The sequence below is a fragment of the Stigmatopora nigra genome, chromosome 2 (genome assembly GCF_051989575.1).
Source record: "Stigmatopora nigra isolate UIUO_SnigA chromosome 2, RoL_Snig_1.1, whole genome shotgun sequence".
Classification (NCBI taxonomy): domain Eukaryota; kingdom Metazoa; phylum Chordata; class Actinopteri; order Syngnathiformes; family Syngnathidae; genus Stigmatopora; species Stigmatopora nigra.
The window spans coordinates 4,029,711-4,056,941 of NC_135509.1; the positions used below are offsets into that span (position 1 = coordinate 4,029,711).

The 27,231-nt window shown below is 36.8% G+C and overlaps 1 protein-coding gene across 4 annotated transcripts; it reads left to right on the top strand.

Annotated features, from left to right (window-relative positions):
* Positions 1-524: 524 nt before the first annotated feature.
* Positions 525-26,357, top strand: pnocb (prepronociceptin b). Of its 4 annotated transcripts, XM_077710243.1 has the most exons (5): positions 525-2,202; positions 2,476-2,598; positions 13,116-13,236; positions 20,136-20,395; positions 25,547-26,357. In XM_077710243.1, exons 4-5 carry the CDS (start codon positions 20,252-20,254, stop codon positions 26,168-26,170), a joined length of 768 nt encoding a protein of 255 aa, XP_077566369.1. In that variant the 5' UTR covers positions 525-2,202; positions 2,476-2,598; positions 13,116-13,236; positions 20,136-20,251; the 3' UTR covers positions 26,171-26,357. The 4 variants fall into 4 exon arrangements, with proteins under 4 accessions (XP_077566369.1, XP_077566371.1, XP_077566368.1 ...); XM_077710245.1 differs by lacking the exon at positions 13,116-13,236; XM_077710242.1 differs by lacking the exons at positions 525-2,202; positions 2,476-2,598 and adding an exon at positions 7,124-7,284.
* The last annotated feature ends 874 nt before the right edge of the window (positions 26,358-27,231 follow it).

A 27,231-nucleotide genomic window follows, 5' to 3' on the forward strand; every position in this document is an offset into this window, starting at 1 on the left:
CCTCCCACTTGTCTGCTGAATCTTTGTTTTTCTTGAACGGAGACAGCACTTCAATTTGATCTTCTCTTCAACACTTGCAGAAATACTCTCTGAAAAGTACCTCTACACATGCTCACTAAGCAGTGCTACCTCAGAGGGGTGTAAGAATTTTTCAAAAATATTTCTCTGTACTATATATATATATATATATATATATATATATATATATATATATATATATATATATATATATATATATATATATATATATATATATATGTATATGTATATGTATATGTATATGTATATGTATATGTATATGTATATGTATATGTATATATATATATATATATATATATATATATATATATATATATATATATATATATATATATATATATATATAGTACACAGAAATATTTTTGCCTATATATATATATATATATATATATATATATATATATATATATATATATATATATATATATATATAACAAAATTAATAATAAAATGATAATAATAATCATCATCATGGTACAATAATAAGAAACCTTTATGCAAACAAGGTAAGTGATAGATAAATAATAAAATGTAATGTTTTCTGTGTTTTATTATCAGTATCAAACCTACCTACTGTCCCCATTGTTATTGGTTTAAAACATTTCAAATCAGCCACCTTAGTGCTTTTACATACCCAATCAAATCATTTTACTGAATCTGTGTGGGCCAATCATGATCAGTTCAACTCAAAGCGGCACTGTCCAAATGCGGAAGTTTGCATGTTGTTTTGTTTCTGTAGTGTGGCACGGAAATGTGCAATGAAACTGTTGATCTTCTGCTGTAATCCAAGAAAGATCCGAGTCTGACATTCTTGGTTTAGAGTATCCTGTTAAAAGGCCAGACTAAAAAAACAGGGTGCTGCATAGAATAATCTTGGATTTATGAAACTGGAGCGTTTTCTGACTTTGATTGTGAAATAGGGAATCTCTATGTCCTGCTTAGACTGCTTCACCATCCAGAGCACTGAGTTGGAGGTCAAAAAGATTGTGTGCGAGTATGTGTGCATGCCTGCATGGGTGCTCTTACAGACTGGTGATGCTGCACACTGAATCGAGTGTGACTCCATTAACTGAGACATATTAAACGTGTCAGAACCTATAAATTATCCGTCCGTCAAGCATGGCCGATGATTCCTTAATGCAAATGGCAGCCAAATGAAGAACAGTCGAGCATTTTGGAAACGTATTGAAGCAACACTTTCATTCATTCATTTTCTAAACCGTTTATCGTAACAAGGGTCTTGGGGGGTGCTGGAGCCTATAAGTAGGGGACGGCCTAAAGTAGTGGCCAGCCAATCCCACTTCTGACTGGTCAACAACACCAAAAGCAATAGAAACATTTATCAATTTTGTCCTTGGAGATGTTACCTTGCTTAATGTGTTTTTCATGTTGTACGTGGCAGTGAGGAAGGGACTCAAGGATTCAACAAAGAACCACATGGATGATATTTCGAAGCCACATAGCTGGTATTTTTCAAACAAAGCTTAACGAGAGACACTTAAGTTTGGAGGCATTGCAAAAAGAGTGTGGTGTTGGTCACAATGGCTTTCAATACTGTAGTGAGGGTCATTGAAGATTGGCAGCCACTTTAAAACCTGTTTGAGACAGAAAAGCAGCAAAAACATGAAAGATATTACATTTTGTATTCTTTCTGATTACTTGACATGGTTACATGTAACTTTTCCTCAAGCCTGAAAACTATAATAAGAAAGATTCATTGTATAGTTCTTTACGGAGAGGAAGCACCAACCTGAAGAAAATCTGATGGCAGTTTTTTTTTTTAACCATTTTTTTCTTGTAGGTGCTCATGTGTGTAAGGGTCGCTGGTTGATGCCACTGGGCGCAGCTCTCTGGGAGAATCCAGACCTCCAACTGTGCATTCCCGTAAAGTGGAATAAAGTAGCCCCCCCAGGGCCGGCTGTGTGCAGCCTTCTTCTCGACATGCTCGCCGCAAACCCGGATTCCAGGCCAACAGCGGACCAGCTGGAGTCCAGAGTTTGCCTTGCTGTGGAAGAGGACTCCCGCTGAGACAAAGTGCTCCTAATGGCCATAACCACCACATGGGCGCATTGCCTGTGGAGCCAACTGACTGTGATGTTTTCTCAATGAGTAAATAATGGTGGAGAAAAGAGGAAAATGCAAGGGTTCTTCAAACTATTCAAGGTGAATGTTTGTAATACATGTCATTTTTTTATTTTCCAAGATGGCTCTGTCACACGGAAGCGAGTGGCAGTAGCTATGTTCATTCTTATTTGTTTTTCTTTTTTACAGTCCTTCTATCTTTTTTTAATTACATTTTAATATTTCTTAATACATTCCTTTTTACTTTACATTGTACTATACACTTTTTACTTACTAATGTTTTTACAACTTTCTTTGTTCTGTTAGCCTGGCTTCTTTCTGCTTTCTGCTAGTTCAAATTTTTCTGTTTTTCAGGTTTAAGGTGGCAGTATTGCCTATCCATCCATTTTCCATACAACCCTACTGAAATGCATGGTTTTTGATTGCCGGAGAAACATTGAGGAAACAAGAAAGCAGGCCACCACACAGATGATGTAGGTAAGATCAGAATGTAGGAAGACACAAATTACACATTAGATAAATTCATAGAAGCAATGTTGTATAAAGTTAACTGAAATGGAGCACAGTTTATGTTTCATGGACTCGTGATTCCGATTGAGCTGTTGCATTTACATCCATTAACATGTACAGCATTTAAGTACACACAGCTCTTTTGAGACTCCCTCGAGTTAGATTCGATGAAAAGCCGCTGGCCGTTCATTAAAAGGAGCATGTTGGAGGCAGAAGTCGTTTCACATTGTAAACAAACAACTATAATGAAACCACAGCACTTACTACTCTTAGTTTATGTAAACAGATTGTGATGTTGATTGGTTTGCTTATTTTTTTCTGTTGATAAATGTCATAAAATTCCCTTAATGTAACACCCAAGTGTTTAGTAACTGCACAGTCTTTTGAACACTCACAAACTGGGATTTTAGATGTGTAAGCAGAGAATTATTTGTTGAAAATCTTTAATGAAATTTGGAAAAACAAAAATACATCTGCAATTTTTTGAAAATATGAAAAAATTATTACTATTAGCTTTTAAAGATTATAAAAATAATATTGAAATGTAACTGTGCCAAGTTTTTATACTGTCTGTTTATGACATACAATTTATATTTTGCTATATTTAATATGACACAAATATATTGACACTCATTCATTCATTGTTAAATATTTGGCCCTTGCCAGCATGCCTAAAACACCACCGCAAACAGGATTGTATTAAACTCAATTTTGAATTTTGTTACAATTCAAGCAGCCCGGTGGGGTGAGTGATTAGGGTTTTGGCCTCACAGCTCTGGGGTTCTGAGTTCAAGTCTAGGTCTTGCCCATCTGTGTGGGTTTCTTCTGGGTACTCTGGTGTCCTTCCACATTTCAAAAACATGCGTGGTAGGCTGATTGGACACTTTAAATTACCTATAAGTATGAGTTTGAGCGTGAAGGGTTAGACACTAAATTTCCCCTAGGTATGGGTGTGAGAGTGCATGGTTGTCCGTCTCCTTGTGGCCTGCGATTGGCTGGCCACCGATTCAGTTTGTCCCCTACCTCTGGATCGAAATCAGCTGGGATAGGCTCCAGCACCCCCTGTAATCCTAATGAATCTAAAGCAGTTCAGAAAATGAGATGGGATTTAAATTAAATTCTTGGTGGTCAAAAATTATTATTATCATTATTATTATTATACCAATGCTCATTATTTTATACTATGATTAGTTGGGCAATTCATTAAGGCTTTCCTCCGCCTGGTGCTCGTAGTTAGATGGGATAGGCTCCGGTACCCCATGCAACCCATATGTTGGGTCAGTGGTTCCGAAAATGAATTAATGAATGAATGAAAGAGTAAAGGGCTGATACACTGAGAGAGGACAAAATTGTGCAACATGAATATGTGTGTGTGTGTGTTTGTGCATTTGTGATGCATCACCTATATCAGTGATGCTAATCTTGGATGGTCTTCATTACTTGGGCAGGATGAATTCAGTCACACTTGACTTGCTTTTATCCTGGAAGCAAATGCCCTTTGTTCTATTATCATATGTCACCTACTGACAGACGCAGATGAAGGCTGTAATATACAGAATGTGCACTCCAGTTAGGGAATTTATTAGAGAGATATTTTGTGGAGGAAACAAACCAAGAAGCCAGAATTGAATTTCCTCTAAGCAAAAAAGAAAAAACATTAGGACTTTACAAGCTTTTTCTAAAAGAAACTAGATTCCTTAGCCATTTGAATCTCGGTATTTCTATAGGAGCTTTGTTGGCTAATTATAGAGTCCAGCAAAAGGAAGGGCAACTGTAATTATTTCCTTGATTGAGGTCAATAACCTCCCGTTTAATCCTGAAAAGGTCTGTCCTGAGCCCTAACCAATACAGAATGAACATCAATAAACACCCTCCCCTGCCATAATACATTCTATGGCTGTCATTATTTTAACATAAAAATTGCCGCCTGATGTCCCTTTTATTTATAATAATATTAACTTTTTGATTCATCTACAGACAACACAACTATGATATGTAGATTTAATATTTCCTACAGCAAGAAGGAAAGTGTTCCTCATGATTCTGATGCCAAGTATGAGCTTTAACTGAAATTCTTGCTTGGAGGGAGAAGTGGGGGACAATACATTTACACGAGAAAATGGTACTTTGCCTTAGTCATAAAACAATAGATCCTATTGTAGAACTGGCCAGTAAATCTCATCAGTTGGACAAGATGGGGAAGTACAGAAAACCCTCATCTTAATTTTACCACCTCAGTTCTAAGGCTTTATAATATTGTTAGATGCCAGTCTGCAAAACAATTACACATCTCTATTGAAAGTTATTTATATTTCTAATCCGTTTATATAATTACTACATATTTCCAACTGGTAGGGCTGCACGCCTGAATGTTATTCCATGATTTATTAGGATTACATAAATATTTATATCATTCCTACAAAAATGATTAGAGGCTTTTATGTAGATGACATCATTTAAGAGAAAAAGTTAGCGTTTTCAGTTTTTTGGGGGGTTATGTCAAACTAATGACTTTGACAAGAGCTTCAACTGGGAGGCTGTTATTTTGGCACAACTCCAAATTCAGCTTCATTCTCACGTTGTCAAGATAGTCACTGTCTTGGCCACCAGAGGAACCGTCGAGCGACCAGGTCGTGGACACCGGCGATATCAATGACAGGCAGACCAACGAATAGCCCCTTGCTTTTCTGTGCTCCTTATCTGAGCGGCATTGAGGACTGTTGTCTATATAAGTGATTCAGCCGTCACTATCAACCTCCAACAGGTTCAAGGGGTGCATTCACACTTCTACGTCAGTTCAAGTTAAAAATGGACTTGACGTGGGGTGTTTATGGGAAAACTGCTGAAATTATAAAAGTATTGTTCACACTTACAAGTATTGATGATTGTGGTTATGATTACTGAACCTATTCATTTACTGTTAAACAGAACGTACCAGACGATTACTGTAATTACGGGAAGTCTTTCTTTGTATAAGATAAGACATTTTCAATAGCAAAGTCTGTTAATGATGTCATGGATCATGTTTCTGCATAGTAGGCTTCCGTAAATCCACTAACGTATTGCAGACATGGTCTACAAAAATAAATGATCCAAAGTTTAACTGACCATAATGGTAAATAGAGATGTTTTAATTACTGTAAAACCCAGCTCATGGTTACGCTTAACAAGACAAATAGTTAGATTTTATGCCTTATGATTTGCTGGCGGTGTCCCAGAGGTTGAGTGGTTAGCGCGTCGGCCTCACAGTGGGAGACCTGGGTTCAAATCCAGATCGGTCCACTTGTGTGGGGTTTGCATGTTCTCCCCGGGCCTGAGTGGCCGTTTAAATATGCTAAATGTTGCTTGTTGGTGTTTTTTTTTACTCTAAAAGGCCTTTCTGACATATTATTGAGACTGCAGTTCTGAAGAGTAGTCCTCTTTAAGAGGGTGAATCATTTTTGGTACACATTCACACACAAAAAAGTTGTGCACATTCACGGCAGATCCAAATGCACAACAGTGAGTAGGGAAAAAAAGCACATTTATTATGACGAAGATTATGTTAAGGCACGTGCCAAAGTGGCGGCAAGGGGGCCAAATCTGGCCCACCGCATCATTTTGTGTGGCCCGGGAAAGTAAATCTCGAGTGCTGACTTTCTGTTTTAGGATCAAATTAAAATGAAGAGTATGGATGTAAATTAAAATTCCTGATTTTAGGATAAAATTAACATGAAGAGTATAGATGTATATTAAAATTCCTGATTTTCCCCCTTTTAAATCAATACATGTATTTTTTAATCATTTTTTTTCAGTTTTTAGTACAAAAAAGATTTTGTAAAATCTATAAAAATATATAAAAAAGCTAAAATAAACATTGTTTTAGATATATAAATAACTGAATATCCAGGGCTTTTAATCCATTTATACAAACAAATCTAAATATTATTTCTAAAATGGTCCGGTCCACCTGAAATCGAGTTGACGTTAACACGGCCCGCGAACCAACCCGAGTCTGACACCCCTCTGTTACAGTATGTACCAGCAACAACTAACATAATAGAACTCAATATATCGCTTCAATTGAAAGTTCCTTTGGCAATGTCCTTGGTTTCCCAAATGTCCTTCATGAGTCACCTACCATCTACAAACCTACACTTTCACTTGCTGTTAATTGAGTTCTATTACCGACCATTCATACCCGTTATCACGTACAAATGTATTTCTTCTCCGACATCTTTATAGTTGATAAGTTTTGTTCATAATGATGTGAGTCTAAGGTTGCATTCTTTTCCTCTGGAAAAAATCTGGGTTTTCCGAACACCTTCGACGCAAAGCATCAGGGTGATGCATATTTTTAGAGTTCCATTAGCTGCTCAATGAAGACGAAACCAATGGCGTAGGCACTGCTTGCTACGTCAGCACGGGCCATGCAGTGTGTGCGTGTGCCCGTTTTATACGTAACAGATTGGGGGAATCACCCCACTCCCACTATGATTGTATTTGAGTGGGAGGAGGTTTGGTGCTGAGACAGGAGGGAGTGCCTTTATAAGAAGCCTCAGAGGAGGTATGTGTCAGTTGTTCAAACCCTTAGCCTAAGGATACAACCTGAGATCAAGAACTCTATCGTAGCCACAGAAGTACCCTGAGAGTATCTCTACATCACATACAAAGGTAGGAACATTTTATTCTCGCCCTCTTTCTGTAGTGGAGAGCCACATGTGTCACGATTGTGTAGAGAAAATGTACTTTGAGATTTAAAAACAAAAAAAAAAAAAAAAACTTTGATTGCTTAGTGTCTCCCAGGTTTAAATATTGTGGATAATCAATCCCAGGGGGGATATTGTTGACAATGGGTTATCACCTTAAACGTTTGTGTTTTTGCTTTCTGTTGCATTGGTGACTGGGAAGCGAGATGAATTTGGGTTTTTTCTCCTCTGAGAGCATTCTGTAAATAACCATCTGCACCTGATGGCTTTTCTTTACGTGGGAGCGTTGTTTTTCTCATCCGTCTCCCTGTTGCTCCACTGGTACCATCTTCACCATAGCAGTACCCGCATCACAACTGATTACTACTTAATTAACAAGATAGTCCTCGCTGTGCAAGATGGCACTTAGCAGCATTTTGTAATGGACTGAGGCATAGTTGACTGAAATCCAACTTCGATAAAAGCACTTTAAAGAAAATGTTCCATTAATTAGAATTTTTAAAACTTTCTTCAATTAGGATGGACACATATTAATCATATTTAATCATTGAACTTGATAATATGACTTAATTTAAGATTTACATAGAGCAAAATGATTTCCCATTTGCATAGTAGATTTGACTGAATCAATAATTTTGCTTTTACATCCAAATTGTGTGCTTAATATTGATTAATTGCTTTAAAATGAGATAAATCCATTCCGCAGTGTCAATTCTTAATTATATTTTTTTCTATAGACTGCCTAAAACATATCGCCCATTCCAAATACAGAGTCTGTACAAAAATGCCAACCTTATCTTCCAGTCTGCTTAATTTAACATTAAAGGAAGTCATGTCTTCAGTTGTAATCCCACCAAGAATACATTCAATATGTAACACAGAGATTAATTTAGAATCCAAAGTTAGTATACCAATTTCAGTGAATTTTGGGCCAAAACTTTCCCTCCATAAATACTTTTGATTAAAAAAAAATAATAGAAGAATATGACATGTCCGACAGTGGAAATAAGAAAAAGTTCCAAATATGATAATAGAAAATTCTACTTGGAACAAAAACTGCAATTTCTTCTTTTTTCCTCAAAAGCACAATTTTCTCTCTTAACTGGTGACATATTGCGTGTAATGTTAGATGATGTAAGACAAAGAAAACCTTAAAAGAAATATGGAGGAAGCTCGTTCGAACATATAGGATGAAAGTTTAAGAAGGCAATCAGTCAATTACTGTTATTATGCTAAGCGCATGGCAATGATGATTTTAATGATAATAGTAATGAATGTGCATAATCTTTAGCCATTATCAGTGAAGACGTTAGTCGCGCAGGCGAGGGAGAAAATGGGGACCTAATGTGCCATTCACAGATAAATGAATCTGCGGCATGGAATTGTTTCATGAAGGATGAAGCATATTTACAGGGTTGAGGAAAAAGTGTTGAGAGCGTATGCAAAATGTATCTGCGCTACAGTTGTCAAGCATTTGATGTGACAAGAAAGATGCGCTGGAATTTATTAGAAAAAAGTACCATTTGATAAAAAAAATAATAACGTCAGAATCATCTGTATTGGCAGTGTTTTAGCAAAAATGGGAATTGTCTCTTGGATGTAGTCGAGCATAAAATTCAACACCAAGCCATCCTGAAAATGAGGATGTAGAGTAACGTGATATACATTTACATAGAACAAAATTAGCCTTTTTTTTTATATTTTGAGCCCATCCTTTGCAGCCAATTGCAGGGCACGAGGAGACGGACAACCATTCCCGCTCACACTCATACCTAGGAGCAATTTAGAGTGTTCAAGTAGGATGTATGTTTTTAGGAAGCGGGAGGAAACTGAAAATACCCGAGAGGAAACCATAGTACCCGCGAAAAACCCACGCAAGCCCGGTGAGAACATGCAAATTCTACACAGTGAGGGCCACCTGGGATCATACCCTCAACCCCAGAGCTGCGAAGCTTACACCGGGCCCCACAAAATTATCCCCCTCAAAAATCTAAGAATTCAACTATGAATGAAAAACAATAGTGCCTCCATTTTCAGGTTTTTTTTTGTTTAACATGCATTACAATAGTTTAAGAACCACAAACTACATTTAAAAAACAATATTAACCGGGATAATTCTTCCATGAAAAACAAACACGATCTTGTATGAATTTTGGATAATGTAATGCAAAGTTGTCGGCGAATATATCACTAAAGTGGCACAGTAAGCTGGGGTTTGAAAAGTTATATACACTCCCTAGGTGTATTTTCCCTTTCTGCTTTACATAAAAGTACAACAATGGTTCGCGGGCCACTTTAACGTCAACTTGATTTCAAGTGGGCCAGACCAATAAGAGATAATATTTAGATTTTTTTTAATAAAAGAACTGGATTTGAAGCCATGAATATTCAGTTTTTTATAGATCTAAAACAATGTTTATTTTACCCTTTTTTTTAAATTTCGATTTTACAAAATGATTTTTTAACTAAAAACACGTAAAACATTGATTAAAAAATTACAATTATTGATTTAAAAGGGGGAAAATCAGGCAATTTAATATACATCTATTCTCTTCATTTTAATTTTATCCTAAAACAGACAGTCGGCACTCATGATTTACTTTCTGGGGCCACACAAAATGATGCGGCAGGCCAGATTTGGCCCCCATGCCGCCACTTTGACACATGTGGTGTAGTGGATCTAGCGCGGGCTCGATTCCCACTGGTGGTGGTATGATTGTGAGTATAAGGCTTACTGTGCTGTCTGCCTTTCGCCCGAAGTCAGATGGAATTGGCTCCAGCAACCCCCGCAACCCTTCCGAGGAAGTTCAGTACAGAAGATGAATGAATGAATGAGTGTCAGGTGCAACTGGAAGTTAAGTTCTTCTTTGGCACAATCTCAAGAGCTGGGTTTGACCCTCAGCCCTTAAGAGTATATTCTGTCCTCGAGCAATATACTCAACCCTGACTTGCTCCCGTTAACATTTCATTAATAATAAGTGAACAAAAAGAGAAAGCTCAGAGTACCTTGAAAAGTGAAATGACCAATACTATACAAGTGAAGGTACATGAAGAATAATTCAGTAAAACCTAATTCACTTTTGTGGACACCTGATGGTGTAGTAGTGGTTCAGTCTCCTGACTCCTGTGCAGGCAAGCATGGGATCAATTCTGGCTTGGTGCAGTATGAATACTTGTCTGTCTCTAGTTGTACCCCCAACAGTTGACTGGCAACCACTTTATGGTATAGTCTGCCTTTTGCCCAAAGTCAGTTGGGAGAGGGTCAAACAACCCCTGAAACTCTTACGAAGATTAACAGCTTTTGTTACTAAACAACATTCTAAGTCACATGTGTCAAAGTGGCAGCCCGGGGGCCAGATCTGGCCTGTCGCCTCATTTTGTGTGGCCCGGGAAAGTAAATCATGAGGGCCGACTTTCTGTTTTAGGATCAAATTAAAATGAAGAGAATAGATGTATATTAAATTTCCTGATCTTCCCTTATTTAAATCAATAATTGTAATTTTTTAATCCATTTTTTCTGTGTTTTTAGTTCAAAAATCATTTTGTAAAATCTAAAAATATATTTAAAAAAAGCTAAAATAAACATTGTTTTAGATCTATAAAAAACAGAATATTCAGTGCTTTTAATCCAGTTCTTTTAGTCCATTTATTTAAAAAAAATCTAAATATTATATCTTATTACTACAACAACTACTACTACAACAACCACAACAAAAATTGTCCTAGGGCCAGATCATAGTATTTAGGAGTGTGTAATTATTTGTGTCTTCTGATCACAATTTACAAATATTTAAATTCTGTTTTACATTTTATTGAATTATATATTTTGATGAATTTTGCAAGACTGATTAAACAATAAATTGAAAGATTACGGAGGATGAACAGCAAAATAAGCAGATGCATTTCACTTTTCACCAAGTTAATAGCTTTATTCTCCTTTCCTTGCTTCAAAAATCAGTGGAATTGGAATAAAGTACCTCCATGAGTTCCTTCAAATTTTAAACAAAAGTATTCACTCCTTGAGATTTAACTTTGATTGGAAAAAGTTTTATTTCCATCTCCCCCATCCATTCACTGGACCATTTGGCAGTCCATTTTTTTCATCTCTTTCCTCACCATTGTAAAAGTCAAGTGTGGTCGATTGCTTCCTCTGGCTGCATGTCCAATGGATTTGCGCAAGTGTCAACGCAGCTTAACAGCAAGCGAATCAATGATGAAACCATGTCAGCTGCCTCACGCTCTGCAGGATTCCTGCAATACAGCCTACTGGAAAGTTTTGTCATTTGCACAATGTCATGTATCTGAAAACCAAGTTCCCCTGTCATGGATTTAATGTTTTTGCATTTGACAGTGCTTGAACATGAAATCTAACTTTGACAGAATACTATCTATGAGAAAATGATTTATAATGTGATAATATTATATCCGCTTAAACTTGCATCGACCTGATGTTGGTATATGGAACTAAAAATATATATATACATATATATGTTAGGGTTTTATTCTCTGTTGGATATGACATATTATTTAATGCATTTTCCCTCCTGCTTATGTAAAATTACCATTTTTTTTACTATAAGTCACACAAGTATAGATGAAAAAAAGTCACTAGAGTATGAATAAGAATTTGGTAAGGCATTTTTTTAAATTCATCCCAAACCAAGAACAAACCTTATTCCATCATGTAATGGTAAAATCCTGAACATCCGACAAAATGATGTAAGATATTAAATTTTTTTAAATTATTTTTGACTATTGCCAAAAAGGACAACATAACAAGCTGTTGGCGTTCAGAATAATAATAAAAAAGGTTTCACTTGAGTAGTCACAGGCCAAACTAAACCAAAAAAAGTTCAGATTATAGCCCGGAAAATAATTTTTTTTATTTGCCTTTGGCACAGTGTCATAGTGTCTTAACAAGAGTTCTTTTATAAGTCTATGAAGGATGTTTACATTACCTGCTGCTAGGAATAATCCAGTTAATAAGTAAGGAGAAACTACACTTTCAATTTGCAAATTGTGTGCCAATTGAGAGAAACAACATTCCTGATAAGCTCAACTGATCTAATGAGAGCGCAAAACCAAAGTAATCTGAACATAAGGATTTTTGAAATGTTAAGGGCATTGCAGACTTTCTGAAATGGGAAGAGAAAAAAAAAAGCTGTGTTTGAAATCAATTTGTTTTGTCACGATTAGCACAGACGATGAGATAGATAAGTGTGACCGACAATGCAAGATAAGCAGTGTTAAAGCAGCCAGGGTTGTTATCCTTCTCGCTGCTATGGAGTCTCATAAATTAAAGCCAAACAAAGAGAATCCTAAACATAGTGTTTCCACTTTCATGGCACAATAACTCACTTTTCCTAATAGGTGGCTATCAATAGTTACATCATTACTCTTTAGTTCACTCCTGTCATGGTCTTCATAATTTGTTAGTTCTGCCTCTGCGTGACATTTAAGACGATCTGAATATTGCAAAAAGCCAGGTAATGCCGAATAAATGCATCTAAATTGGATTAAGCACATTCTCTCAGGTTTAGCATCCTTTGTGAGAGGGAAGGTCAGCAATTTTACCTTTTTTTCCTGGACCGCACACTGTTTATCTGTGGCTGCACAGGCTGGATTACAGCGGTGTGTGTGAGGTTATCCTGTAGATTTTTTTTCTGTGTCTTTTTATCTTCACTATTGCAGGACTATGCTGTCTATTTATTTATTGATATTTGTTTTAAGTTTAAAACCGCAGTTTTGCTTCCAGGAGTAGTATGATAATGGAAAAAATTGTATTTTTTTTTACAGAACTGAATGGTACAGCAGTACCTCTGTGAATCGTAGGTGAACCGAAGGGTGTTGTTATGTGCTGTGAGTACTTTCTTTGAAGGTCAAAAGCAGAATGTCAATCGTCCTTTGTGGATTAAAGGTAAAGAAAACAACATTTTTTTGCCTATATATAATATAATATAACATATAACATGCCACACAAGTGGTGATAATGACAGGAATTTGGCACAGACAAATTTTAACCTCTGTGAATGGACACATTGACCTCAGATGTGTTTCTTTCATAAAAATTAAAAAAAATGTAAGTGAGGATCAAACCCTTTGATTTAATGAATGGTGTCATCATATAGAATTGTGTAGATTTTCAAGTTGTCAATTTAGAGTTGGCAGTGCCACAGTTCAGCTGCTATTTAGTTGTGTTTTTTGTCATTTTTGTCATAATTATAACCCCAATCAAGCCCCATTTTCTCATGTATGAAAACCCCCTACCACCCGATGAGTGTATTTTTTTTTCTTCGTGTGAAATGTTGTAAACTGTTTTCCTTTTAGTCCGTGACGTTCAAGGAAGAGTAGCGTAAAGGTTACATCTTCTCGGCAGAACACACTTGAACATCAGCGGTTATGTTAAATGTTCACTAAAGTAAACTCTGGATGGAACCGGAGAATAGTGTAATATAAATATGTATGTATATATATTTATAAGTAATTAAAAAAAAAATAAATATATATATATATATATATATATATATATATATATATATATATATATATATATATATATATATATATATATATATATATATATTTATTGGGTTGACAAAATAGGGCTTGATTGGGTTTATAATTATGACCAAAATGACAAAAAACACAACTAAATAGCAGCTGAACTATGGCACTGCCAACTCTAAATTGACAACTTGAAAATCTACACAAAAAATCTACATGTTAAGCCTAATTACAAAGGTTTAAAAAAATATGGTGAGGGTTTATCCAATAGAAGTGCATCAAGGAAAAAAATGTTATAATCCTAGTTTATTCATGTCTCTTAAAAAGCAATAATTGACCTGCAATTGAAGGCGAGCATGTTCCGGCTGGGTGAACTGATGTCTCATCATCACACAGCAAATCCATAACAAACATTTCAAATGGCAAGATTGTCTGTATAAAGTGGCGAATGTAGTGAAGTATTCTGTTGCAATGGGCCAAGGGTTCAGAATAGATATTAAAAAATGACCATTGTTTGACCAAACACCCTAATCCGTGCTAGAAATGCACCTTCGTTTTCCTTTCGGATATAAAATGATAGCGCTTTTGCCAGCCACTTGAAAATCCTTATTTCTTGCTGGAACTTCAACCGACTTAAACCCATTGTTGTGCAAGAGTAGAGAGTAGTCTAGTGAAGTGAAGCGTGGTTTCATACAAAACTTTTGGGAATTAATAGATAAGAATTAAAATAATTTGTTGCCTTTTGGGGTCATTTTAACATTAATCGGTGGGCTTTAAATTTCAGAGAACCAATTAAAATTCCATTACATGTACATTTTAAATTAGATGAGTGAAAAACAGGGCATCCTGATTGTGAAGTGTTTCTTCTACTTGACTTTAATGCGGGCAGTTTGGGTTCGATTCCCACTTGGTGGTGATATGTTTGTGGTTGTTCATTTAATTGTGCCCTGCATTTGGGCGGCAACCAATTCAGGGTGTCCCCCATTGGTTGGTTAGGATATGCTACAGCACCCCCTGTTACCCTTATAAAGAAATGTGGAATATGAAAATGATTGAATTGGTTAAAAACAAAGGCTAGTATCTACTATACTGTTTCTGGATAGATAAAATAAGAAATAGAAGATGGAGAATCTCAAACAGAAAAGACAGCGTGAAATCAAACCTTTATCGGTTACTATAATGGAAAGGGGTCACGGGGCAAGGCACTAGCTTGTCTTTCTAGTAATGGACACTGGAATCACATCAACCCAACTGTCAAAGCTGTCTCTATTTTTTTTACACACAATGTTACAGTTGCTCACATGAATTTGGGGTGATGGCACACTGGTAGGGACAATTTTCCCTCTGAAGCCAATTTGTTTTGTTTCCCACAGAGGTAATAGGGCGATTTGGCCCTGTGGGAAATCTCCCATGTAGTTTGCCAACACTTTTCTAAAATTTCCAGAAAGGTTCCCTCTTTACTTCTGAAACATTATGCTCTTGAGTTTAAACCAAGTGATTGATCTACTATGTTTTAGCCTATACAGTACAGGTAGCATAGTGGTTGAGTGGTAAACACAACTCTCAGTTCTGAGACCAATCACGGGCTTCAATCATGGGCTTTGGACTTCCTGTGTGGACTTTGGATTGGATTAGATGGGAGGAAGGATCTGCAGAAGTGCTCCTTCCTGCAATGAGGGTGCAGCAGTTTATTGCTGAAAGAGCTTTGGAGGGACTCCACAGACTTATGTAGGGGGTGGGAGGTGCTGTCCATGATGGATATCATCCTCGTCAGCATCCTCCGCTCTCCCACTTCCTCCACAGAGTCCAAAAGACAGCCCAGAACAGAGCTGGCCTTCTTGACCAGTTTATTCCGCATGTGACTGTCCCTCTCCGTGGTCCTGAATCCCCCACAGACCACTGCATAAAACAGTGTAGATGCCACCATATTCTCCCGATGCTTCTGTGGATTTATTTTCATGGGTATCCAAATTTCTTCCCACATCCCAAAACATCCGTGGTAGGCTGATTAAACACTCCAAATTGTCCATAGATATGAGTGTTTTTTTTTTTAATTGTATCTCATTGTGCCCTGATATTGGCTGGCAATCAATTTAGGGTGTACTCCCTAAAGTGCACATAGTTAGTTGGGATAAGCTCCAGCACCCTCCATGTACCTTGTGAGGACAAGCGGTATGGAAAATGAATGGATGAATGAATTGTCAATATTGTGCAAGGGAATGAGAGTCGAGCCAATAATTAGAACAAGATGTCTACTTCTTGTTTAGGTGCTCTGGTCTTATAACCTTGGGAATAATCCCTGGAGTGACTGTTTCCTGACTTAGTACTAGTAATTTAATAGTCTTAATATTTGCATATATATAAACTTGAACCCGGCAGAGGTATTTTGTTGTGTAAGTGCATATAATGTATTATATTCAACTTTGGCTGGTGGATTCACCCCAATGTCGGTTTTATTATTCAAAACAACAAGTTCTGCAATGTCACATCTTTATCTTCAGCTTGGTGCATATATTGAACATATTTTTCTCCCTGTTTCTTTTTAATGCGGACAACACTTTCTCTAACAAGTGTGAGACACATTATTGTAGAATGTAGATCATTGCATTTTGATCGACCAACCTCAGAATAAAATGGTGATTTAAAAAAAAACAACTAAAAACGAATGAATCTTTAGGTGTTCAAGGAATTCATCAACTATCTTTTATGATCCATGGAATGTAATAGGCAAGATGGGAATTTTAATTATTTCCCTCCCTTAAAAACTAACCACATTTCGGAGAAATGGCCAGGAACCTTAGCAATATGCCAATAGAGTTGAGATTTCCTGATCATTAATTCATATGCGCAGGAATGGAGACGGTGAAATGAGAGAGAGAAAAAAAAAAGAGTGCGGTAGTTTATGAGTGGAAATAATACAACATGGATGCAAACTAGGGAACAAGGAGGTTAACAAAGAAAGAGATAGAGACCCCTAGGTTATCTGGGCATTAGCAGACTTCTTTGTGTCTTTCAGTTTCATGCAGGGGACTAATGGACGAGCTAGAGTGAGTCATGGCAATGAGCTTTTTCTTCTCTTCTCTAATTTCTTGCATTCATGTCACCATTCACACACTCCACCTGTTTCTCGCCCTTCATCACCGCTGCTAATGCTATTTTCAATCATGGTTAGTTTTGTTAATAACTTGTATAGCCCTGCTCGGATTCTTTTCTTGAAAAGTTCTACATACAAACAGAACACATTATGTTTCCTTTTAAAAACGTGGCCGAACTGACTTGGTTCTTGAGTATTTTTAGGTTTCCACATCCCTTTGATGTACTCGGAGGGGAAAAGCAAAGTAAAAGCAAAACACTAGTGGAAGTCCTTGTATTAATGTACTGATTGATTCCTGTTTTCAAAGGTAAAATAACAATTTCAAGGCCTTCGTTAACACTAATGGAAGCGCAAAGCAAGCATAGTTGAGGTCTGATGCAGTTTTGAGTCTGTGTAAAAGCATTAAGGTGATGGAAGCAGAGAAGAACGGCATCTGCCTCTTTGCTTTGTCGATTTATTTCTGAACCTACCTTTCATTTAACGAGGTTTAAAGGGTTGCTTTTTGTTGATTTTCCCCTAATACAACGATGCCGGTAATTAGCTCATAGAAAAACAATACTTCAAATAGAGAGAGCAAAGTTTACTCTTGCAGAATCAAAATTACCAAAAAGAAACACTACATTATCTGAAATAAAACAATATAAGAAAAAATATATATATATACATATATATACATATACATATATATTTACATATATATTATATATATATATATATATATATATATATATATATATATATATATATATATATATATATATATATATATATATATATATATATATATATATATATATATATATATATATACATATATATATACATATACATATACATATACATATACATATATACATATATACATATATATACGATGTATTAATTACCTATTGCTGGTGTGACCTTCATTTTGTCTTCATTGAAAGTACCGAGCAAAAACCGAGTATCCGTACAAAATGGCATAACTATTGAAGGAGAACTATGAAAATCAAACAGTGCTGAAAGATAATAAAAATATGTTCCACCTTGCACACAGTCTTAATCTAACGAGCAAACCTCATTACCCTTTACTGAAAACATAATTAATAGTTACTGCAGTTAAACTGTAAAAGTACACACTATAGGGAAATCACTACAGACATCTTGTTAACTGATTTGTGAAATGGAAAAAATAGATAATATGCTGTACACTGTGGTGGAAAAAAAGAATAATGTAGACACCGTGTATAGTTTTGTTTATGTGCACACGTGTATTGTGTATAAAAGCTGTGTTTGTATTGTGGGAATACATTCAGGCTTGACACTACCAGGAATGCTACATCGGGTCACCAATTTGCTCATTAATTCGATCATAGAGGACCACTTAAGGGAAAACACAACAGTATGAAATGGACTTAGTCAGCAGGCAGGTTGTGATCAAGCCAAACATTTCAGTAGGGCAAACAAACATCTCTCTAATGATTTCTCATAAAACCTTGCATGTGTATTACTAAATGTACCACGACTACACAGAGACTCTTTTAGATGCTGTTGAATACATGTAATGCAACTAGATGGGAATAGTCACACCGAGCTACTCTTTTTTTGGGGTGGGGGGGGGGGGGGGGGGAAACATACGCTTCACTGCATTCATCAAAAATTCTCCACCCACTCAGTTGCTTGTCAGATATTTGCACTCACCCTCTGTACGATGTCCTAAGCACAGTATTATTGAGTCACTCGTTGCTCACTTTTTGTTATTGATAAGAGCTTTTAAGACATTTACAGGTGGGAACTTAATATTACAGCTCATTTTGTTAGTGACTACCATTCAGTATTCATTGAACCCCACAATTATTCAGTAAGTGTTTAGGTTTTAATGTTATTTTTTGCATATTTCCTTGATTTGTAGTTATTTACAACATTCTAAAATGGCTAAACATGACCAGAATACTTTAATACTATATTGTTAGAGATTGTGTATCATTAAAAAAAAAACTCAGTGGCAGGATATTATAAATTTTACTCTTTACAGTAACTAAATTAGTATGCTTTTGATGCAACTGAGAAATTAAAATCTAAAAAGCCAATGAATAGGTGAAAATTGTTAAGACCCACACATTTAAAAATACCACCTTTGGTTAAGAATGTTTCACTGAACATATTCAAGAGGGTATGATAAAATAAACCTGTGTTTACAGACAAAACCACCAAAATCTCAACTGTGACCAAGTAAGTATAAGAAGCCGCATACTGTATGCTTTATCTTGTTTATGATCATTGAACCAACTACCCAGCCAGCTGTGTATGAGGAGAAGCAATTTAAAATAATCTGAGTGGCTGTTTTCTTCCCGTAACCTGTTATATCAAACAATATGGGGGTCACTTACGTGATAGATGAGTCCAGAAGAGGCTGTCTTGCATAGAAACCAGTTTAATATAGCTTTTTAGTATACCTACATCTAGGAACAGTCTCCTATTTTGGGAGTTCACTGCACAATGTTAAAAATGTCATCTGCATGCTTCTCAAAGTGTTAAAAGAACCAGTACTGTGGCACATTTCATTATGAAATTAATTGGTGCTACCAGTGTTATTTGTTGTTAGGGGTTTAACTAACTAGTACATTGATTTTTTTTAAGTCCAATCAGTTTTCACATTGAATTTGCATAATTCATAATTCTGTATGGAATGCTATGTATGCAAATCTATGTATGTATGCAGAAAAATTGAAAAAAAGGTAATAACATGATTTATTAAGCCATTAAAATGAATAAGATATTTTTCAATAGGGTGGAAATGCAAACATACAGACAAACCCACATAAATACATAACTTAAAAACTTAAAATTATGTTATGCACTGTCTGAAAAAATCCAAAAATAACCTCGTGATCAACAAGGTTGGAAGGCACATGAATTGGAAACTCACCGCTGGCCTGAGCTAACCAGCCATTTTCCTAAAAAATGATGAAAAGGTGCCTGAAGAAAATACCAGATATGGAAAGTGTAATTACGTTTTGGGTGATGTTTGATTTTGTTTGACGTTTCATAGCTTGGACTGTTTCCCCTCAAAGCTTTTCTTAATGTTTGTACTAGAAGCAAGTACGCTCTTCATTTAAGTCACCAGCAAAATCCTATCCTTTTATTGGCTTGAAATTATCTCTATATATTTTGTAAATGACAAGCTAATAGTTCCTTGGAAACGGAATTGATGCAATCTTGTGTAACTGCTTTCTTAGGTTTGACGTACTCCTTCAGATCTCTGACCTTAAACAGCTGTTGTTGACCCTTCTTTGGGATTCCGCTTGCCTCCTGGGCTCCTTGTTTGTTCCTGCCTATCCGGGTGTGCAGAGCCATGAAGATCACTCTGTGGTGCCTGCTGGTTCTACTTCCATGTTTCGTCACCCCTTCACGAGTTGACTGTCAGGAGGAGTGTGTGGCTTGCGGTTTACTCCTGCAGCAGCAACAGCAGGACGTCAATCAAGCCTTTAACACTATGGTAAGTGCATGTATTTCAATCCATTAGAAACATCATGCTTAAGTAAATATACTCTGTATGATCCTTTTCCATTACATGTGTTCTGCAGTTTTTGTGCTGCTTCTGAGACATTCAAATACTTGTCCCTTTTGGACTTTCTATACTTTGAAAGAATCTTAAATCAGTTTACATTCATTTCATATTAATAATAATCATTTGTCGTCATCATTTAACAACAAAAGCCTCATTTTCATCATACCCAGAACTGCGTATGACAAAATTGGTAGTGCTTCTCCATAAGGTGTGTTTTCTCGGCAAAAGACCCAAATAAGTGATCATTTCGGACTTGTAATTTGGCATTCTGTCGTTATGGATACATCCCATCACCTTCCGAGTGGATCACTTACCTCTCACTGTCTTTCACTTACCTTCAGTCAGCCAGTAGGATGAAAATCACCGCCAAATATTCATATTACCTCACCCCGAAGTTATTACACAGAAGGGATTTTGTGTTGTGTTACCGCAAGTTTAGAGTCATGATGGATGTGGGGAAAAAACTGTCCTTATGCCTCTTTATCCATACTTTGTGGGACCTATAGCGTCTGCCAGAGGGCAGCAGCGGGAACAGATTCAAAGGAAATTTTAAAAATCCAGATGTGGTCCTACCCTGTATATTGCCCTGGAAGTGCTGGCAGTGATAATCGACAACCCACTCATTCATTTTCTGAACCACTTATCTTCACAATGGGTTTCAGGGAGTGCTTCCAGGGGACATCTTGGATTGGTGGCCATTCAATCACAGGGGCACAAGGAGAGAAAACTACCATAGGCACTCACACTCATACCGAGAGCAATTTCAGAGTGTTCAACCAGCATGTTTTTGACAGAGGGGAGGAAACCAGAGTACTCGGAGAAAAAACACATAATTGAGGACCAACCTAGGATCGAAACCTCGACCCCAGAACTGTTAGGACAGTGTGTTAACCACTTGGTCACCAAACCGCCATTCAGAACAGAGACAGAGAGGAAAAAAGGGAAGTAAATTTAATGGAGGCCGACAGTCGGGAACTAATATCATGACTATGTGAATATTTGTTTCTCTTTAATATCTCAATTGCTTTTGCCAATGTTAATTTTTCACCATATCCATCATCTACTTGAATCTTATTTCACCAATTGACATTTTGTCAGTTTTCTTAGCGTTAATCAGCAGTAGCAAGTTAGAAATTCTTTAAATTTTTTGGGGCCCTTGTGGATTTTGTAATTGTTCCTCAAAAATGAAGTCATTGGCGATATTTTCTGTGATTAATAGCTGTATAGTAAATAAATGTGACATGACTTGGCCTTGTATAGCGGACAAACAACGTCAACCAAGTTTTGTAGATATCCCACTCTTGCCAATTTTTGTTCTGACTCATTCCAGTCATTTGTTTTCTAACTTAGCTAGAGGGCCCTCAAAGCCTACACAGCTGCCTAATCTCTCAAACGCTTTGATACCCTATAAATCCACAGTGTCCCATTCAATCTTTAAGTGTTCAGATGTTGTGGAAGTGGGCATCATTACAAATCAACGTGGGTTCCATTATTTAACTAGCACATAGGAGAAAATGCCTCTAAACAACACTTTATGTTTATAATGTGTAGCTCTGGTTACTGTGTTGCTTGCGGCTTGTTTTTTGTTGTTTCCTACAACTACTGAAGCAGTACTAATTATAATATGGAAGCCTACGGCCCCAAACCAATTCGAGACCACCATAGTAAAGCGGTTAGGTATAGTAAGGCAAATGAAGAAAATTAGTCAATAGAGCAAACATATGCTTATTTCTCATATCAGTATGTCTCCATGGTTGTGTGGTGGTCTCCCCATCAAAATTTTGTATGGATATCGTACAACGTCTCACGTCTGGATCGGGAAACAATGGCTAGCTCATTGGCTTCCATCACTGTCTCAATGCAGAGGCAACAATCACAATGAGGAGCTGATAAAATGTGTCAATCAACAGCGTAAGCCTGGTCCGATGAGACTAAGCAGCAGTCAATTACATACTTCTATTACAGCTTCCATAAAGGTCCCAGCTGTCTTCCTCAGCATCATTATTGGCTAAATTAGGTATCCAACCACAATTCAAGGTTACCTATTGGCTGTTGTTACTCCACAGTCTATCTCTCTCTCTCTTTCTCATGGCGGTTTGGAAATGAAATTGTGTGCAAGGCCACTTTTGGTTGAGTTCATGGTGGAATTGCATTCAGTTTGTGTATAACAACTGTGCTGAAATAAACTCTCAGCGTGCCTGTGAACTTTTTACAGGAAAGATGATAACGCAACTAAATTGCTTGGCTATTAAAAGTCACTATTATCAACAGGAATTAGGTATCATATTAGTTTCTTGATAGATTATATTGTTTTATTCCTCAAAGAGTGAAAAGCTATATATTTTTATACCTCTATTTAACAATTTTTAGTAGTCTAAGTGGATGTTGAAAATATACCCAGCATGTGTTAATGTGAGCCAGAGGCTATAGAGATTTGGTCCTATCAATGAAAGATGCTCAATAATGATAGTAATGAAACATAATGAAGTTATAATGGCACATAAATGAAAACTCACAGCATCTACGGGTATGGCATTATCGTGTGTAGTATATTTCAGTGAAAAACAGGTTCATAAAGTTCTGAAAAGTTGATTTATGTACCTACTACTTTTTTGAAACTATAGTAGCAGTAGTACCCTGCTATAACTATTTCCTCACAAATAATTGTGTTGTGAACATTTAAAGTGCATGAAATTAAAAGGAAGGGATACTATAACACACCTGTGTCAAAGTGGCGGCCCGGGGGCCAAATCTGGCCCGCTGCATCATTTTGTGTGGCCCGGGAAAGTAAATCGTGAGTGCCGACTTTCTGTTTTAGGTTCAAATTAAAATGAAGAGTATATATGTATATTAAATTTCCTGATTTTACTCCTTTTAAATTAATAATTGTCATTTTAAGGGCGTTTTTCTGTGTTTTTAGTTCAAAAATAATTTTGTAAAATCTAAAATTATATTTAAAGCTAAAATAAACATTGTTTTAGATCTATAAAAAACTGAATATTCAAGACTTTTACTCCAGTTCTTTTAATCCATTTTTAATTAAAAAAATCTAAATATTATCTAAAATAGTTCGGCCCACGTGAATCAAGTTGACGTTAAAGCGGCTCACGAACCAACCCGAGTCTGACATCCTTTAACTGGTAACATGGCAGCAATAACTATAACCAAACATTTCGTGTAACTGCAAATCAAAAGTGCAAATTAATGAGGATCAAGTTTAGATAATTGCTCTTTCTAAACCTGTTTTCATGAAGCTTTCATATATTTTTAACTGTCGTGGTGCACAAAATCTCAATAATGTTAGCATCAGGGCTTTTACATACAAACCTGTATAAAGATACAAGCTAAAAAAAATTGTTTGTCGCACCACACAGTTAAACAATTCATCTATGTATATAAATGTAAATTCAGCAATTCAACAAGAGGTCATTCTTTGGTTGTTGTTTTCCTTCACCATCCTCTGGTCCTCACAAGATAATGAAAATCTGACCTATGTGCACGTTGCCTCTCAGTCATAAACTCCTTTAGATTGTTTCATTGATCTGACGTGGAGAATCCCCTGGTGTGCTCATTTCATTTAGGGTGGATAATTAATTTCTGTTGATAGATTCATAGCGGAACTCCCTCTGCGCTTTTCCCTTTTGATGTCTGCAGGTTTACGATAACAATTGACCCCATTTAAGCAAGATTTGATAAGTAAATGGGATTTGCTTCTTACGCCAAACTGAAATGTATTACGTGAGGGCTAAAGAGGGGGTTGCTTAGTGCTCATATATTTCACTAAGATAAAGGTAACTATCCTATTTACTAGAAAGACAATTATACCAATGTATAAACCAGTCTCAGAAATATGGATTTTAAACAAAAAGTTTTAATTTAAAAAATGACAGGACAAGACCTAATAAGAAGTCAAGGTCACTAAAATTGCATAAAAAAAACTTCTCGCTATGAGAAAAGTTGATTTCCAAAACATCATTTATCATTTGTCCGGTTAAAGAGTCATTCTAAAAAAAAGGAAAGACATCAAAATGATTTGTATTTTCTGCTAATTTGCTTCTGTCACTCATTGTGCTGAAGTAAGTGTCGCATTTATCCCATGATGGACGTATTCTATTAAGTCATGATTTGCCCTATGTTGTCAAGCATGTGTGACGAGAAGGCCATTAACTTCCTGACAAGTTGGCCAAGCAGATTAGTAACTTGAAGTTTTAAATCATGAATGATTAATCACTTTGTATTAATTTTACAGATTTTATACATACACATTTTAACCACTTTCACATTATCAGCTTCATTAAAAAAAAGAGCTGCATTAATACAAGCAATGCAAACAATAGAACATTATTCTTAGTAGTGCTCCTAAAGGTAGTTGAGGAATGGCGACTCAAGTATGTGACCTTGTACATATATTTTCCAGGGCCAGTACTCCATCAAAATTATTTTAAGATGAAGCTTATGTTCAATTATACATAATAGGAAAATGAACCAAATGACCATTTCATTATAATGAAGAATCATAGCATTTATTTCATTCCAAAGAAGCGTTATAGAATCCATAGAATTTGAGTCTTTTTGCATGCCAAAAGCCGTCCACTTTGTAGTACCACATGCATTTTATACTTTTACGTTTGCCCTGTGTGTGTTTGTGTGAAAAGATGTGCCACGTTGCATTTGTACGGTTTTTAATCGCTTAATAAGGGTAATTGCAATCATTAATAAGGGGAGTATTTAGCTGAGGTGGACAGGTATGGAAGAGAGAATCTTGAAACCTGGATAGTGGTTGTTGTGAGACAGCCAATTGAATTGAATAGTTTTTTATTGTCAGCCCAAGTAAAGCCCAGTAGAGGGTAGCGTGGTCTTTAAAGTGAGAATAATTGCATCTGCGACAATATTTTCAAAATAACAGATAAGATAATGCATTTACATCTTGGGGGATTTTGTAACTTGGATTTTCTTTGTATCTCGAGTCAATCATCTGCCTATAAAAAATGTCATAACCTGAAAATGTCATACTTAAAGGCATTCGTAAGTAGAGGTATGACTGTATCTACATTAATGTGCTGCTTTTTCCCTTCACAGGTGTGCTTTTTAGAGTGCAGGGGTCAGGTGTCCTCCTCGCTGACATGGCAGTTGTGTGAACGCACCCTGAAGCTTGCCATTTATCCCCCTTTCGCCGAGGACGGTGCTCTGCTCAAAAACACAGCGGGAGAGCTGCAGATGAGCTCTCTGGATCTGACCTCCGATAGCGACCTGCAATCTGCAGCCACACAGCCTTTCCAAGAGGATCTGGATGAGGTCCCCTTTGAGCAGCGCCGTGTTCATTATGACTCATCGCTGCTCGAATCCTCAGAGGTGGGGGAGGACATTCAGAGTCTGGCCCTTTTGGATGATGGCGAAGGCGAACAGAGGGAAGGCGGCGATGTTAGTGAGCAGGATGAAAGCTCAGAGGCCCTTAGCTTAACCAAACGCTTTGGCGGCTTTCAGCGAGGCCGCCACGGGTACAAGAAGTTGATTGGCTCCCCCGCGAGACACCTCCAGAAGCGCTACGGAGGCTTCATAGGTGTCCGCAAATCGGCCCGAAAATGGAACAGTCAGAAACGGGTTAACCAGCTACTCAGGCAGTATCTCGGCATGAGGAGCAGTCGTAGTGGTCGCTTCAACTTCTCCCCTGTGACAAGAGCGTGGAGGCAAAATAAACTGTAAACAGGTTGTCCAAAAAATCCTGTTACGCATACCTCAACCAATCATCTTTTCAACACTATGAACTGTGACTTCCTTCATCGTTATCAGCTCTTTGTGTCCAACCAGTAAATGCCAGGAATGCTTTGACCTTGATCAATATTTAACATGCCGTCCTGTGAAATAAAAGAATTAGAGAAGTGCAATTGAATATATTTTTGTGTGTCAGTGGACTGAGACAGGCTAAATGAGATTGGAAAAACAAGGTGGGACTTGACAGCAATTTCATGAATAGTACGCCGAAGTCATTTGCACTTTAGTTTGCGAGTCTTGACAGCCCAGCCAGCTCTCATTAGTTGTGTTGATCAGATGTCTAGACTTGGGAGTTTATTATTATACTTTTGCTCTTGAAATGGACTTATAAACCAAACTGTGGTGCCAGTCTGTTAATCAGGTGTCAGGGTTACATTTTACTCAATCAGTGATGCCCGCGAAAACACGTAAATGTACAATCGCAAGGGATTTAACAGTTCCAATTCAGTAGTGCTATCACATAAAATGTGAGACAAAATGAGCAGATTTTGAGCAAACAGGCATTCAATTTGCGAGATTTTAAATAAAGCAGTTGAAAACCTTTTTTTTAAAGGAAATGTCAGTGCCTTTGGTTAATGGAGTTAGGCTGAAGCCATACCATAAATCATCATCATAGCTGAACTTAGACAATCTGTAGAGTGGTGGCCCAGTGGATCAGTCATCAGTCTTCCACCTCTTTGGTCTTGGGTTCAAGTCCTTGTGCTTGCAAACATTTTCCCACTATTATTCAGGTAAATGAAAGAGGTAAAAGTGCAGATACTACCAAATTCTCTCAGAGAGTGGTGGCCGAGTGGATAAGTCATCAGTTTCCTGCTCCTTTGGTATTGGGTTCAAATCCAAGTACCTGTGAAGGTTTTCCAAATATTATTCAGGTAAATGAATGAGATAAAAGTATAAGTATTACTACCTTCTCTCACAGGGTGGTGGCCCAGTGGACAAGTCATCGGTCTGCCACCTCTTTGGTCCCTGGTTCAATTCCCAGTTCCAGCAAA

Excerpts from the sequence above, each read along its gene's own strand:
- pnocb (XM_077710243.1), top strand. The coding sequence starts at position 20,252 with ATGAAGATCACTCTGTGGTGCCTGCTGGTTCTACTTCCATGTTTCGTC. Across the intron at positions 20,396-25,546 it reads ATCAAGCCTTTAACACTATG|GTGTGCTTTTTAGAGTGCAG; the intron begins GTAAGTGCATGT and ends TTCCCTTCACAG.